Genomic DNA, 14,762 nt, shown 5'->3' with positions numbered 1-14,762 from the left:
GACTCCAATAAAAAATTGGTTCCAAATCTTCATGGTACACCACAAATGTAGTCGAAAGATGATAGTCTTGCGTCTGGAGAGAGTGAACAAAACGTTTATTTGATGTTCTGCGCAAAAAAAAAATGGCTGGAGGCGCAGCGTTAGAGTGCCTCGAGCGTGTTGCAGAGGCGAACGAGTGCATCGAGGCACGTTAGACACAAGCGCCATCTGGCAGTTATCTTCGAAAACGAAGGCGTGCAGCCCGCGGAGGAAGATGCGTGCCAGCTCGGAAGTGATAAGGTGTAGAACGCAAAGCGACGGGCAGGTGCCACCTCCGTGACGTCGTAGCAAAGCGTTGGAAACACCTTTTTGAGCCTCGCGTTTCACTGTCAGCGCAGCGCGATGAACGCTACATTCCTTATAGTTACTTGTGTGTGCCTCTTCTAGTATAAAGACAGACATAGAAAACTTCGAAGTGTTGTTATGCCGCCTCAGATATGCGCAAGAATTGCTTTTTTTAATTGACAATCGCCCAACTATGAACGCTAAAGCTTGAGCAATATTGGTGGGTGCTGCGAATGTGGTTGGCCGTTTGGTGCCGTTTGAGGTATCGTTAGGGCAGACGAACAGACAAATGTACAGACAGACAGACAGAGACACAAAAATTTTTTCGTCGAAGGTCCCCAAGAAAGACTATCGTATTTAAAAACCTACAGCAAAGTAAATACAAATAATCATTCTGTAATCACTTACCGTATGTCCAGTCCTCCTGTAGGAGGCGTCCGACGAGTGGCACAGAGGGAAAGAGCCTTTGCGCCTCCTAGAAAATGCGTTATAGAACAAGTAAAAACAATGAAGAACCAAGTACAATGACCATGCTTAATAAAGTGCATTTCTATGCTTTTAGGTAACCAATTATTGTCGATGAAGCTTCCTTGAGCTCTTCGGTTCATTGAAAATATTTTCTCGTGCAATGCTTCGTACAAAGACGCGTCCAGTTATTGTCAGTCACCAAGCGATATACATACTATTGCCTTAGACATGACAGTTCTCGACTTTCGAGACACCGGTGAAAGGATCACCCAGCGAAAAGTGGGAGCAACAGACGGCCACGTTGCACGTTTTACATTAAACTGAGTAATGTTACATCAGATAAAGTTCTGGCGCGAGGATATGTTCCTGTGCTCTATTAACAGAATATTTCGTGCATCAACGTTGACACCAAAAGAAAATTGCATGACAAGTGAACCCACTTTTGTGAAATGTTGTATGGGTGCTAAGTTCGCAACCTAATTAAGTGAAGGGCGATTACTGTTTCACCTAAACCAGCCCTATTTAATGCACATTTATCCTTACGTGTTTGAGTATAACAATTTAAACCAAGTCCATCAAACCATCAGCTTGATTAAAATATTTGCAGAAAGAACATGATGAGCTTCTTGGGCCCATTGGAACAGCTAGATCAACAAGGCTCAATGACATGATCCTTTCTGTTTGTCATAATGACAAAGTGGTAACAATTGCCACTAACGCAGACTAGTGTGTGAAAAATTTGTTTGATCGCAAAGGCCCCCAACACCCTCCCCTCCTGAAGAAAACAATGAAAGAGCTCTTACCAACAAGGAAATGAATTTGTTAAAGCTATCAGGTGCGGTGGTTAGCAATGATAACTACAATTTTTTCTTCAACCCTAGGCCCACGTTTGTTAGTTTTGAAAAGTATTTCCTTCTAGTTAACGCATCATTTTTTCTAATACAGGTGGCTGTATATTGTCTCTAGCAATGTAATCTTACAACTCTGTAAACGCTTTTATTTTTCTACCTCGTTCAAAGCAATGCTATCTTATTTGTGCCTCGTGCCGGAAGATGCCGAGGAAAGAAGTAGTCACGTCTGAACTCGTAGTGCACGCGTGGATGCTTGTTTTCATCTCGTAAATTTGGGAATATAGAGTCACGCAAGAACTTCTCGTGATTTATCGAGGGACGAGAGTTGGGAATACAAGATTCAGGGCCTGGTATAATTTTAACAGCTTGCCCACTTCGACACAAGGAGGTCTCAATTTTCATGGTTCCTTCCGATGACTAAGCATGAGTGTAGATGATCGTGGTCGTCTGTATGGCAAACTTATCAACGATACCAAGACTAGTTCCAGGTATTGACGAACAAACTGGCTATCGTATTGTCTCTTTCGCTTATCAGATCATCGGAAAATGCAGAGAAAATACGCGCTATCATAGTAAGAGTTACTCTTTGTTCAGCTTTGGGCTGCATTCTGTGATTGCCGTGTGAAGGTGGCTACTTGGCAGTTATATATGAGTCATTTTAGGAGTCATTAGTATAAGAAAATTTGTGAGCCGTTAAGCTTCACCTTTAAGAGTTCAACGTGATAGCGATGATCTGTTCCTAGGGTGTACTTCAAAGACTTAGTGTATGAAATCTTTGGAAACTTGCTATGCACCCACTACGTGGTCGTAAGGGTGCACTAGGGTATGTGCCTTTCGCAGTGGGCGACTGACTTTAAACTACGAAGTCATGATAATTGCATGTTCTGACTCCCGATGGCAATGTACGCGTGACCTACGTATCATTACGGCAGTATTTCATGTTGTATTGTGAAACGATGCACAGGACGCGTGTGTTCGTAGAGCACGAAAGTAACCTTCACTGCATTTTCAAGAAGATGAGCTTATTTTCACTGTTTACACAAGCAGAGGATGGATGTGTGGTAGAACACCCACTTTCCACGCAAACAACTCAAGTTTAATAGCCACTATGGGACGTCAGATTTTTATTATTTATTTTATTTGCATACTTATTAATTTTTCGGTCACGCAAAGATGATGATCTTTGCTCACAATCAGTGACGCTGACATAAACGCCGTAATTTTTGCGAAACGAGCTTTTTAGTGCTATCACGTTAAAACTGAGGACTGAGTCTCCCAGATTGACGAGCCGCTTTGCTAACTTCGATCCGTACTGTAGTTGCTGTGGTAATTCTGCCTTGAGCGTTAATATGCACGCGCGCTTTAGTGTTTTTGATGTGATCGCACTGACCAATTTTGTCGAAATGTTGTGACCAATGATTATTAGAAAAAAAAGTGGAACATTTCAACAACATGCTACCTTAGGGGTGTGAAATAGTTCTGAGAAGTATTGAGCATGTCCCACTTTGTACGATTTATGTAGCTTGGAAGTGAGAGTGCTTTCTCAGAAAAGCGGCCTTCACCTTTAATTTTGGTACGCTATTTGTTTGTGTTGCATATCGAGCTTAAGACAAGAGTTCTTTTTTGACCGCAAGTTCCTTAACCTCGAGAATTACTCGCCTTCGTCAACAAATGACATCTTTCGTACATGCGAAAAGCAACAAACCTTGATGGCACATTCCAAATACTTCATTCTTTTAATGTCTTCCATGGTAGCGTCTCGCTCTCTGTCGTCGCCAAATATCTCCTCCAGCTCTTCGTATACCTTCTGTTGCACATCTTGGTGCAGTCCCAACAGGTACAGGGTCCAGCTAATTCCCACAGCTGTCGTGTCATGACCCTGAAAGCAATAATTACGCCGGGAGGCCACACAACGTTAACAATACTGGAAGGATTAGTAATATACTGTTATATGTTATTATTGCTTTCGTAGTTCCGTAATTAAGTGCTTTATTTCAGCATCTGTCTTGGCACTGTTGTCGAACAAGCAACGAGTTTAGAAAAAACACCAAGGCTGCGCGTAAGGCGCAGCACAGCCCCAGAGAAAGCTATAGAAGAGCAGCCTTTCTAAACACTCATTGGGTAACTACTGCAAGCACATTTTCTTGATATCCATTACGGCATTAATAATGAATTTTTTTGTAGAAGTCCAGCATTTGCTACACTATTTTTTGTCATTCTTCTGAGAAGTGCACTTTCCGCTAAACACTTGCAAGGAATTTTGTGCCAATTGTTCTTGCAGTGGCTGACGACCATGAAAAATAACGCCTGAAGTGGGTATCCCCGACAGTTAATAGGTGAACAAGAACAAGCTTATGTAATGGGTTGATGCATTGGACGACCCACTCGTTGCGATATTCGCACCGTACGATTACAGGTTATTTTTTCGCTGCTTTAAACAATATATAAGTCGAAATAACGCGATTGCTTTCCTGAGATCAAGCCTGCCTAAAGCAAGTTTGCCAAAAAAGTCCCAAACAACAAATTTTGATAATAATTCTTGCACTATTCCTTATCTTATGCCAACATCACTTGATGAAGTGCCTTTTGATATGTTTTTTTTTCTCGTGGGTTTACACAGTCTATGAAAGACGCGTATGCAAGATTGCAACGCAGAGCCCACCATTTCGAGCTAACATTTCATTAGAATAGCTGTCCACCTAAAAGACATTTATGATGACATGGACTTCAAACCGTACTGGTACCCCACCTTGGTGTGGTGCTTGGCCTTGTCACCTGTTGTGTATAACGTAATTTGAAGAACTCTCGCGGCTCTACTGAACATCAATAATTGTCGAGCGCTTATTGTCGCTCTGTGATTGTACCGATGTTCCATACTATGAGTGTCAGTTTATGTTCATTTTAACACACATTGTAATAAATACTATGAAAGGAAAAAAAGAACACTGGCGTAGAGCAGTGGTAGACCACTGGGCTGGCGCTCAGCGGTCCCGGGTTCCAGTCCCACCGTGTCATTGGCGCTAGGTCTTTTTTTTTTTTCTAATTTCGTGCGGTCCCAAAGCCGGACCTGGTCGAGCAGCGTCAACTCGTCGCTCGAGCCCGGCGGGGTGGCCAGGCCAGAGGGTTCCCGAAATAAGTGTCCCTCCCGCCTTCACTCACAAGCTTAACTCAATAAATTTTTCTCTCTCTCCCTCTCGTGAGATATGGTTACGAACACTGGTGGCGGCGGCGGAAAACTACGGTGGCACGTGACCCGAGTTGTGATCTCATAACAGCTTTTGCTGGAAAACTGAATTGTATGTTGAAGGCACTTGTAGATTCCAGTAAAGTATTTAATTTTACTACGTGAAGAACTTCTTCTAACTCACTTTGGGTTGTATATTGACTGAAAAGGGATTTGCTAAAAATATAACAATGTACCGAGGGATGAACCTGATGCTAAATACATAACGAATGCAGATTACAGGATGAATGCAAAGTGTTCGCAGTGGCTCAGTGTCGATGCTTCACTTGTATGTTCAGTCGTAGAAAACAGAGGGAAAGAAAGACGCCCGACGCCATTGTTTTTGTCGTTCTTGTACTTTCTGTACTCTTTCGTCTCCTATGATAATGACCAATGTTGTTGAATTATGCTAATGTAGGATCGTCACGGATGTTCTGGCGCAGTTAACTTTGAATACTTGCAGGGCACGCGTGAATCTAGCCTTTGGATATGGGTACAAACAGTTTTTTGATCTATCATGTTGAAATTGAAAATAAAGTGAAATGAAATGAATGAAATGATTCCAGAGAGAGAAAACGTGAAACGGAGACTTGTATCGCGAAGTGCTTCCAAGCGTTAATAGCAATAATAGTGATTGAATTGACGACTTTCAAAACTTTCGCAACGGCAAGGCTGAAAATTTAGTGATAAAACTAAATGTGACTTTCTCTGGTAGGAGCAGTGAGTCACCTTCCTACTTTTCCTCGAAGCACTTCGGGTCGAATATTAACATACGGTTTCATCAATATGCAGAAAATATGTTTTAGAAATAAAAGAAGTACAAAATCGATGGTTATGGTTCAAGGTAAGAGCTGTCCTAAATACGTAGAATATCAGAGCACAACCTTCCTTAAGATAAAAGTGAATCAACTTTTACAATAATTGATGAACATAATCGATGGGTCTAATTAACAAAAAACAGACGCTTTTTTTCAAGCACCTGGGAACGTTACGAAACCTGGCAATGCATTTGTCAACCATGCGCTTCATTCTACATGACCCCTGAGAGTCTCTGGGGCATCGCGGGTACACGAACTCAGACGAGCGAGGGCGACTACCCTGACACCTAATCTAAGGGCCAGGATCACCTCCAGATATCTAAAGTGCCCACAGTATCGCAGACCCAGTTGTTTCACGTTCTGAACTCACTTCAAATGTAAATGTGTCGACTTCTTCTCGTATGTCTTCTTCCGTGAATGACGGGTCCTTAAAGTGCTGTAACAGGAGGAGGTCTAGGAATGCCCTTCTACAGCCACTGACGTGCAAGTACTCGTCCTCGCTTGCACCATCCTTCTGATCAGAGGCCGCCTGATGCTCCAGGAGCATTTTTTTCCGGTCTTTAATGACCTGTAAAATATAAGAGATAGCAGTGCCTCAATTCTGGTCCCAAGAAAGAATTGTGTTTTATGTTATTTCATACTCTACCCAAATGCGCGTATAAGTTTTGCACCAATAACTGGCACAACTGCATTACACGTCTATAGTCATTTAATGATCAGGAATAAATATGCAACAGTAATCTTTATTTTTGTTACTATCAGTTGATTCTCATTACAGTCAGTAAATCGCCATTTTTGTTGCTTTCAGTTTGATGTACTCAGAGAATGTTTGAAATCAAAATGGAACTTCGGTAGCTAGAAATTTATCCTTTCGAAGTCACGTGGCCAAGCGAGCTAAGTGAACCTAGCCTGCTGGTTCACTTAGCTACTGAGTGATGATGGCCCCAGAGGTGTCTGCCTTAACAGTTATTAATCGAATTGAATAAGGAAACAAAATAAATTTATTATTGTTACCGATTTTATTTGGGCCGAATACAGAATCAGGTTAATAGCGGCCAACCTACCTTTCTTGTGAACGTGTGAACGGTGTTCACAGATTGATTAAACTCCACATAATCAGCGGTGAGTCGATAGGTGAAGTTTGGCCAAGTCCAGGGCCTCGAGGCACGTGAGAACCAGAGCTCGCCAAGTCTACAAGAAAATAGTGATCAGATATTTCCACTGGGCGACGTGGGCTGACCTTGCCCTGATTATCTTTTCTAATGCACGCACACTCAATAAATAAGAAAACATAATTTATCGTACAATTTTTCTTATTTATTGAAGACTAACCTTTCAATAGGTTTCAGTTTTTTATTTTTTTTTCCAGAGGCATACATCCGCCGGTCTTTTGTTGCATCTGGTTTACGCTTTTAAGTTGCATTTTCGTACAGCTAGCGGTGGCTGTTTGAGTTGCTGACAGCACGTAATCTCTTTATGGCTAGAACCAACAATGCAAACGCAAAGAACAATCAAATTAACTAATAAAACAAGTGAATTCAATCAATATACGAGAAAACTAGGCTCATAGTTTAAAACACCCCTCAACGAGTCCTGAGCTATTTCGCTTGCCTTGCCGGTGGTTTTCAGCGCAAATTCGTCTGGCAACGAGGAATGCTTTATCCTGTCTAACTTAGCTTTAAACAGCTAAATTCTTGTGTAGTATACATCTAGTAAAATGTGTGGCAAGCACAAGGAACTTTATTATGTTGGTAACACTGCCTCATCACGTTTTGCTTCTCTTATTGGTGTGCCCGCACAGAAATTTGACAAAAAACCTGATACCTACATGACCTAAAATGGGATGCCTGAAGACTGCCGCGCCTACGTTTAATTGTAAAAAAACTTAGTAATAACCTACCTCTTCATTGCCCTCAATACAAGAGTTTGTACGGTGTCTTCATTTTACCTGATTATCTGAACAAATCGGTGACAGATTAATCGAAGCAATGCCGAAGTCTGAGCAAAAAGGAGCGAAAACAATTCGGCTCATTTTATCATTCAGGACCTGGCAAGGCCAGATTCAGAAGGCCAAGCAGATGACAAATTTTTCACTTACGAATTCCCCTTCACTTGTTACTACGGATACGTCATAGCGAAATTGCCCTAAAAGTGTCCCAAACACGATCACGCGCAGTGAATCAAAAACATGAAGTCAAACCGAGAAAAATACTGTCGCAAAAAACCGGCGCATTCATCTTCGCACGTTCGTGGGAATATTGTTGAATACAATGCTGTTCAAAGCGCAAAGTGCTATGTTCTGCGTTCAAGTTTGATTGATGGCTCGACGCTGATGCATTTGGCTGACTAGACGCAGCAGTTGCTGCAGTCAGAATGGAAGTTTTTTTATGCTTTATATAAACTTCCAAAGAGCAAAAGAAACACTTCCATTCAGAGTGAGGGTTTTGTGGTAGACGTAAGCCTTGACGTAACCTTGTCGGAAAGAAGCCTTGCTAGAACGTGACGAGAATTACAGAATGACTCAGGCTCACTTCAGTAAACACAAAGGACGGCGCCTGGTATACGTAAGCCTGGCCTTAAACTATATGCATTCACTGCCAATTAATTCGGAGCTTGTAGGTCTGGTCCGCTTGTGCACACCACGAAATTCGTAATTTAGGTGACAGAAACTGGCAGGAAAAGTTAGACCTCATATAGCTAAAAGCCTCTCAAAAATATTGATATGACGCACTTTTCTAGGACATCACAGATGCCCAGTGTGAGGAAAGAGAATGTACGTTGCTTCCTCGAGTTTTGTGATGGAATATGCTTTGCTCGACAAATAGAAAGACGAACGTTATTTATCGTGATTATCACGTTTACACGTGTCATTTACCTTCATCGTCTATTCACGCCACTTTGATTTTTTAACTTCAGATAAGAAAATTGCATTTTTATATTTGCCCGTCGGCGAACAGTTTACTTATGGAATATTTGGGCATGTAGTTTTCAATTAAAATAAGCAAATAAGAACAGAACCTGGAAGTGAAAAGTCTTTTCATTTTTGTATATAATTTTCCTAATATGTGTTGTGCGCATGGGGTGGCCCTAAATAGATACAGACATGCCATATAGGAACACTGGTGGAAAGGGGCACACTTACCTCAACACGGCTCGGACGTACTTTGATTCGAAGCATCGCTGGGCATTGACACATGTCCCCATGGCAGTTTCTGCGGATGCATGTATGTGCCACAATCACTTAATCTGAACGACGAGGGGGGGGGGGGCTGCCTGTACGGCATTAACTTATTTTGCAAACGCATAACAAATGTAGCCGTGTGAATCAGAGATCATATTCCAACTTTATTCATTTTTCGCCAAGAATAGACGGAATTCCTAATAAAGGTGATATGCAAGTGTCCATAATCATTTATGAGTATATCGGCATGCCTTATATTTGTGGTAAAATAAAGTTTATCAAATGAATAATTTAGCTCCAACACTTTTGCGCTTTTCGGTTGTTTTAGATTTTAAAACAGTGCAAAAAGAGAGCAAAATTGAAAAAGAGACGACACGAGCTTCTTTAGTCCTTTCGTTTTCTTTGCGCTGTCTTACATCCCAAGCATGGATCACCAACCAGCCCAACTTCTCCGCTAGTTCTTAGTGGTTTCTTCTTTCTGTTGATTATCGCTCTTCCTCAAAAATTCCTTGAAAACAAGTGAAGCAGAAAATTTGTGGTACTACTATTTTTCCTTCTTTTTCAAAGAGGCAAACTCTCTTAAATCAGAATTTAGAAAGCCTACTTGCTTGCTATTGAGGATACGGTCAAACGCACTAAAAACATTTTGTTGTCGCTGTATTCACGAGTTACAAGAACAAAACACCTCAAACATGCACTGCAGTTAAATGTGGGTAGGCAAACATAAGCTGTATTATGGGATAAACTTTATATGTGCTACACAAGATATCTACAATTTACCTGCATAATATGTGGGCTGTTGTTTCTGATTGACATGACTGCTATATTATTTCAAATCAACCTAATAAATATACTCAATGTATTGTTGACTTTACCATACAGGGTATTTTGGATCTGTGTTGGCTACTCGCATTCATTTATTTTTTATGTATTTATAGGCTTACTTATTTATCTAATGTACCTTAAAAGTCTGCGGGCATTTCAGAAAGGTGTGAGAATGCATTAAGGATACTGCCGCAATACAGTTGGACCAGTGAGGCATAACCACAAAAATTGAAAACAAACTGGCCGCTTATCTGCTTGTTTGGCTGCAAATGTAGTTGAAAGACGACAGTCTTCTGCCAGCTGTACTACATGAATATTGGCCTCATCCGTGGCCATTTATACTTTGCCTTGCCTCAGACAGCGCCTCCTCTACGTTTAATCGCCCGCATCGGGATGAAATTGATAAAATAGAGGAGACGCTGCGAGAGATATGAATGCTATTTGGCAGTGGCGTCAGTGAACATGAGCTTGTGCAGAACCCAGGACAACTGTCAGGCGGCCGCACCATAACGTCGGCAGAGGGCCTTTATTTCCTGCATAGCGTCGCATTTCCCGCGCAACCTAGGAAACACAGGGTTCCTTAGGATCACGTAACTATGTATTTTCTTGTAAGAGAACTCACCATCTAATACTACGTACTGACGTTGCGCTTAAGATATGCGCAACATTTGCTTTTTGATCGAGAATGAACGCAGTTAACAGTTGATGATGACTGGGCGTTTAGCACGTGCTTAAACATTGGCTGGGTGGCTGATTCGCGTGACATACATACATACATACATACATACATACATACATACATACATACATACATACATACATACATACATACATACATACATACATACATACATACATACATACATACATACATACATACATACATACATACATACATACATACATACATACAACCATACGTGCATACCGAAATTTCTGTGTTTATGTATCTCGAAAAAGGGTATCGTCTTTAAAAAACTAAAGCTACAAAGTGACGAACGAAAACACACAGAAAGACCAAAAATTATTATAGCAATGAGAATACACGAGGAGATACGCAAGAAGTCTCCATGGCAGTGCATGAATAACTCTCCGATGTTTAGGGGCAAATTAACAAGACAAATGTTTGTTCCTCGATATGCACTTTTTTGTAGGATGAGACAAGGCGCCGATAGTGCTTGGCAGCAGCCTGGGATACAAGGATGATGGTTGTTTTGTCGAGAGCCGTCCTCTTCGCTAAATGTACTTTGGCACTTCGATTTGAGGAGATCCAGCATTTCAGCTGGTTTTGATGATGAAGAAAATTTCATCAGACGTTTAAACCTGTATTTAACCATTTCGAGTTTAGCAAAAAAGTTATCGATGTGCTTCAATATACTGTTCAAATCAGCTGAGTTTCTGATTTTGGATTCCACTCATGTTGAAGAGAAACTTGTCAAGTTCTCTGTTGTTTTTGTTTGTTTTTATTTTATTGTTCGGTGATTGCTAGTCAAAACAGATCATGAGACGATTTTACTTATTTTGTTTCACCAAAAACTACGTATTAAAACAGACATAGTCATAACAAGATTTATTGCCCTTAAAAAGCTATGGCACTTTTGAGACGTTTTTAACCATTATAGGTAATGATTGTCGTCTAATTCTGCTACCACATTAGGATACGAGCAAAGTGAGCAATAAAAGCAAAATAGGTAATAAATACAATGTAAAACCAGTCTCTAGGTTATACCAATTCTGTGTTTTCTTGCTGCCTTGCGTGAGTGTTACATAACGGTTTCACTAAGCAGGGGTGAGATTGTTCGTTCAAAAGCATGGGACAATGTGAACCTCACCGCAGATGACGTCCAATGTGCAGCGCGTCACTGAAGGCACGATGTCCACACCCTCCGGTTTTCCAACGTGCTGCTTCAGCAAGTCATTGAACACCACCGAGTGCTCGTTCATGACGGGCAGGAAGTCCTCCAGGATGCGGAAGTGAAACGCGGGTGTCAGCATTCGCCTGCGCGTTTTCCATTTGGCACCCGTGCTGCAAATCAACAAACATGTAACGAAATTTTTCAAACAAAGCCCGTAATTACTCACAGAATTCGGTAGTGGTGTCTGAAGCACACACACACACACACATACACACGCACATACCCGCACGCAACCCCCCTCTCCCCCAACACATAAACAAACAAAGAAGCGAACAAAACAGCGCTGGTGAGACTAATGAAATACGGCTCTCGAAGATGTGCCATTCACACGTGTAAGCGCCATTTACCGATAATTGAAGCAGACACTGATCGGCTATCAACAATTTTTTATTCGGCTATCTGATCAATTGTCAAGGTTACGCTCAATTTTATGTTGCCCCATTTCATTGCTGCCTAATATGAACGCATGACTGCTGTTTTTGCCTGTAGCAACTGAATATTTGCACTAGTAAGCCCCAAGATGAAGGTTTGATTCCCAGCATAGACAAAAAAATTACATCATCTCCAAAGAAGGGAAACCATGTGGGATATGTGAAGCATCCTTGGTGATCACTTGTGTTGTCTTGGTTGTTTATATTTGTATTTCCCATGTACGTTTCATTTGTGTGCGGAGTTGTGTTTATGTTGTGTACCACTTGTGTTACCCCTCCTCCAATTTGTGAGTATTACCGTGTGTGTGCCGCAAAGTGATCACCCAGCGCTGCTAAAAGAGTGCAACGTAGCGAGCATGCTCAGCAGTATGTATGAGCGTGCAGCAGTGACAGAGAGATTAATGGCCGAGGAGAAACGAAGCGGAGGCAGTGCTCTGCCACCTCCTCCACCCCACATGCTCCCACCTCCTTGCGCTCACGTGAGAAGGGGAAGAGTTGGCGCATGCGCAGTGGCGGAGCGGACGGTCGCCGAGAGATGGACACAGTCCCGAGACAACGCTGGTTCGCATCTAAACAATATATAACAGCTCCGAAGTGATTTTAATGGGAAAAGTGCAGAAATCAATGTGAACGTCGTAACTGTCTCTCACTTCGGAGGTCACCTCAACAAAACCCATGGGGGATGGGAGAATGCGAATGAAAGAGAAGTGATGGATAAAAGAAGCGTAGAAAAAAAGTCACAGCTTTGCCCAAAAGGTGAAGAAATGAACGCGATAGCAACAATTGAAAGGTCGCGCGCAAAATAGAAAACATAACGAAACGTGCCCCGCGATTCTCACGCATGAATGATGCACGAAACGCACTCACAGGTACAAATGAACGCGAATAAGCGCCGCCGTTGGTACTTCTCTGTGTCTGAAAAGCGCGCCCTTTTCGCAAACAGCGACTGTGCAGCGATTGCAGTAACCTTTGTACACCTGGTAACTCGGCTGGTGACCCGCAGGTAGTGAGATTGAATCCCAGCTGCAGCGGCTGCATTTACGATAGAAGTGAAAATTATGTAGGCCCATGTGCTAAGATTTCGGTGTACATTAAAGAACCCCAGGTGTTCAAACTTTCCGGAGTCCTCCACTACGGCGTCTCTTATAATGATATGGTGGTTTTGGGACGTTAAACCCCACATATCAATCAATGTTTCCGTGTATCAAAACTGTTCACCATGCCGCTGTTCGGTTCTCGGCGTTGCAGCATGCTCTGCGACCAGTCGCTCCACTTTATTCCTTCATACATTCTTGAACAGAGAGGGGAGTTTTTTAGTCGGTTAACACGCGCCTTAAAAAAGGGTTTGCAAAGCTGCTGATGGCAAAGTAGACGTCAACATCTCTGACAGGTTCCGTTTGATGGTTTCCCATCTCTTACCGTTTTTCAGCGGGTCCACGGCCAGCACCTCACAGAAGAGAAAAATGTCCACCTCCGGCGTGAAGCCTCACACTGCGCTGCTTCATCGGAGGTGTCATCGTAAAGGGAGATGGAGGCATGCTCTTTGAGATTTAGAGCTTTTGTGTTCTGGAGTTGGGCGGATGGCTCTGGCTGTGACCTCGGCTTGGCTCGCCGTGAACGCGGGGAACGTCACGGGTAACATGATACGCCAGGGACAGCTTATCTCCACTAGGAGGACAGCGGTGGCAGCGATGTTTATGGCCGCGTGGCCACACAACCGCAGCGACACGGTGCTGCATGTGCCGCATGTGTGGCGGTGGTTCGCACATGCGCAGCACCGCCACCCCAACGTACTAGGTGCGCAAGCAGCCTGGGTACCCAGCAATAACACCCTCTAATTTTTGCGCCTAAAATTCTTACGATTGGCGCTTAGGCCAAAAAGGGAGTGGCGTTGACCGTTCTTTGAACGAGTCACCGAGTGGCTGCTAGCCTGCTGAAAGCTGTTGCCAACGTTACCAGAATAGATTCAGTTTTCAAACTCCGTTGTAGTGCGCTGAATCGCCAATGTACTTGCTAGGTGCTGGTCCTATAGTCGCAATGCGCTTAAAGGGGCCATACAACACTTTTTGAGCATGGTCAGAAAACACGGCCGATCGGTAGTAAAAGCTCCCTAGAACACGCGAGCCAAATGTTGTAGCGCAGCACGTGGCTTCCATGAAACTCACAAAAAAATATGAGGTCAGCTAAAAATTGCCCGCAGCTTCCCTCGGGGGAACACTGAGGAGGATGCGGACCATATAATTGGTTAACGGGGTGTTAAAGTGCGACTTACTTGGGTCGATGGCTAAATTGGTTAACGTGGTTGTGAAATGGGGTGTTAAATTGCGACTTACTTGGGTCGATGGCTAAATTGGTTAACGTGGTTGTAGGAGGGGGTGTTAAATGAGTGAACACGTACACACGTATGCGAAAGGGCGGCGCTGGTCGAAGGGACGTGGATCATTGTGTTTGTGGATTCGTTGGAATTCATTTCACCGCGACCTTGGACGTCGACGCGCCGTACAAACCAACCGACGAGCGGCAACTGAGCGAGCGAGCGCCGACCTTGAGTATATATACAGCACGACAGCGCATGCACTGTCAGCTGTTGAATGTTCTCGAAGCGCGACGCCACATGCGCGTCCTCTGGAGAATCAGGAGAATTGTAGATGTCGAACGCGGTGTGTAGAGGAGGAAGGGTGCACAGATGGTGGAGGAGTGAAGCGCGCGCGGTGTGTAGAGGAGG

General features: G+C 43.0%; 1 protein-coding gene across 1 annotated transcript in view; it reads right to left on the bottom strand.

Moving 5' to 3' along the window:
• LOC119162051 (uncharacterized) overlaps positions 1-14,762 on the bottom strand; it is a 64,978-nt gene that overhangs the window by 35,128 nt on the left and 15,088 nt on the right. Inside the window, exons 4-9 of the mRNA XM_037414535.2 lie at positions 11,523-11,716; positions 8,827-8,896; positions 6,749-6,875; positions 6,055-6,252; positions 3,349-3,522; positions 733-799 (exon numbers count right to left, since the gene is read on the bottom strand). Of these exons, the coding sequence (XP_037270432.2) occupies positions 733-799; positions 3,349-3,522; positions 6,055-6,252; positions 6,749-6,875; positions 8,827-8,896; positions 11,523-11,716 (830 nt within the window). The remainder of the gene's footprint in view (positions 1-732; positions 800-3,348; positions 3,523-6,054; positions 6,253-6,748; positions 6,876-8,826; positions 8,897-11,522; positions 11,717-14,762) is intronic.

This window comes from Rhipicephalus microplus, chromosome X, assembly GCF_043290135.1.
Source record: "Rhipicephalus microplus isolate Deutch F79 chromosome X, USDA_Rmic, whole genome shotgun sequence".
In the NCBI taxonomy this organism is placed as follows: Eukaryota; Metazoa; Arthropoda; class Arachnida; order Ixodida; family Ixodidae; genus Rhipicephalus; species Rhipicephalus microplus.
Note: the sequence above shows the minus strand (reverse complement) of the source record. Positions and strands in the feature narration are given on the sequence as shown.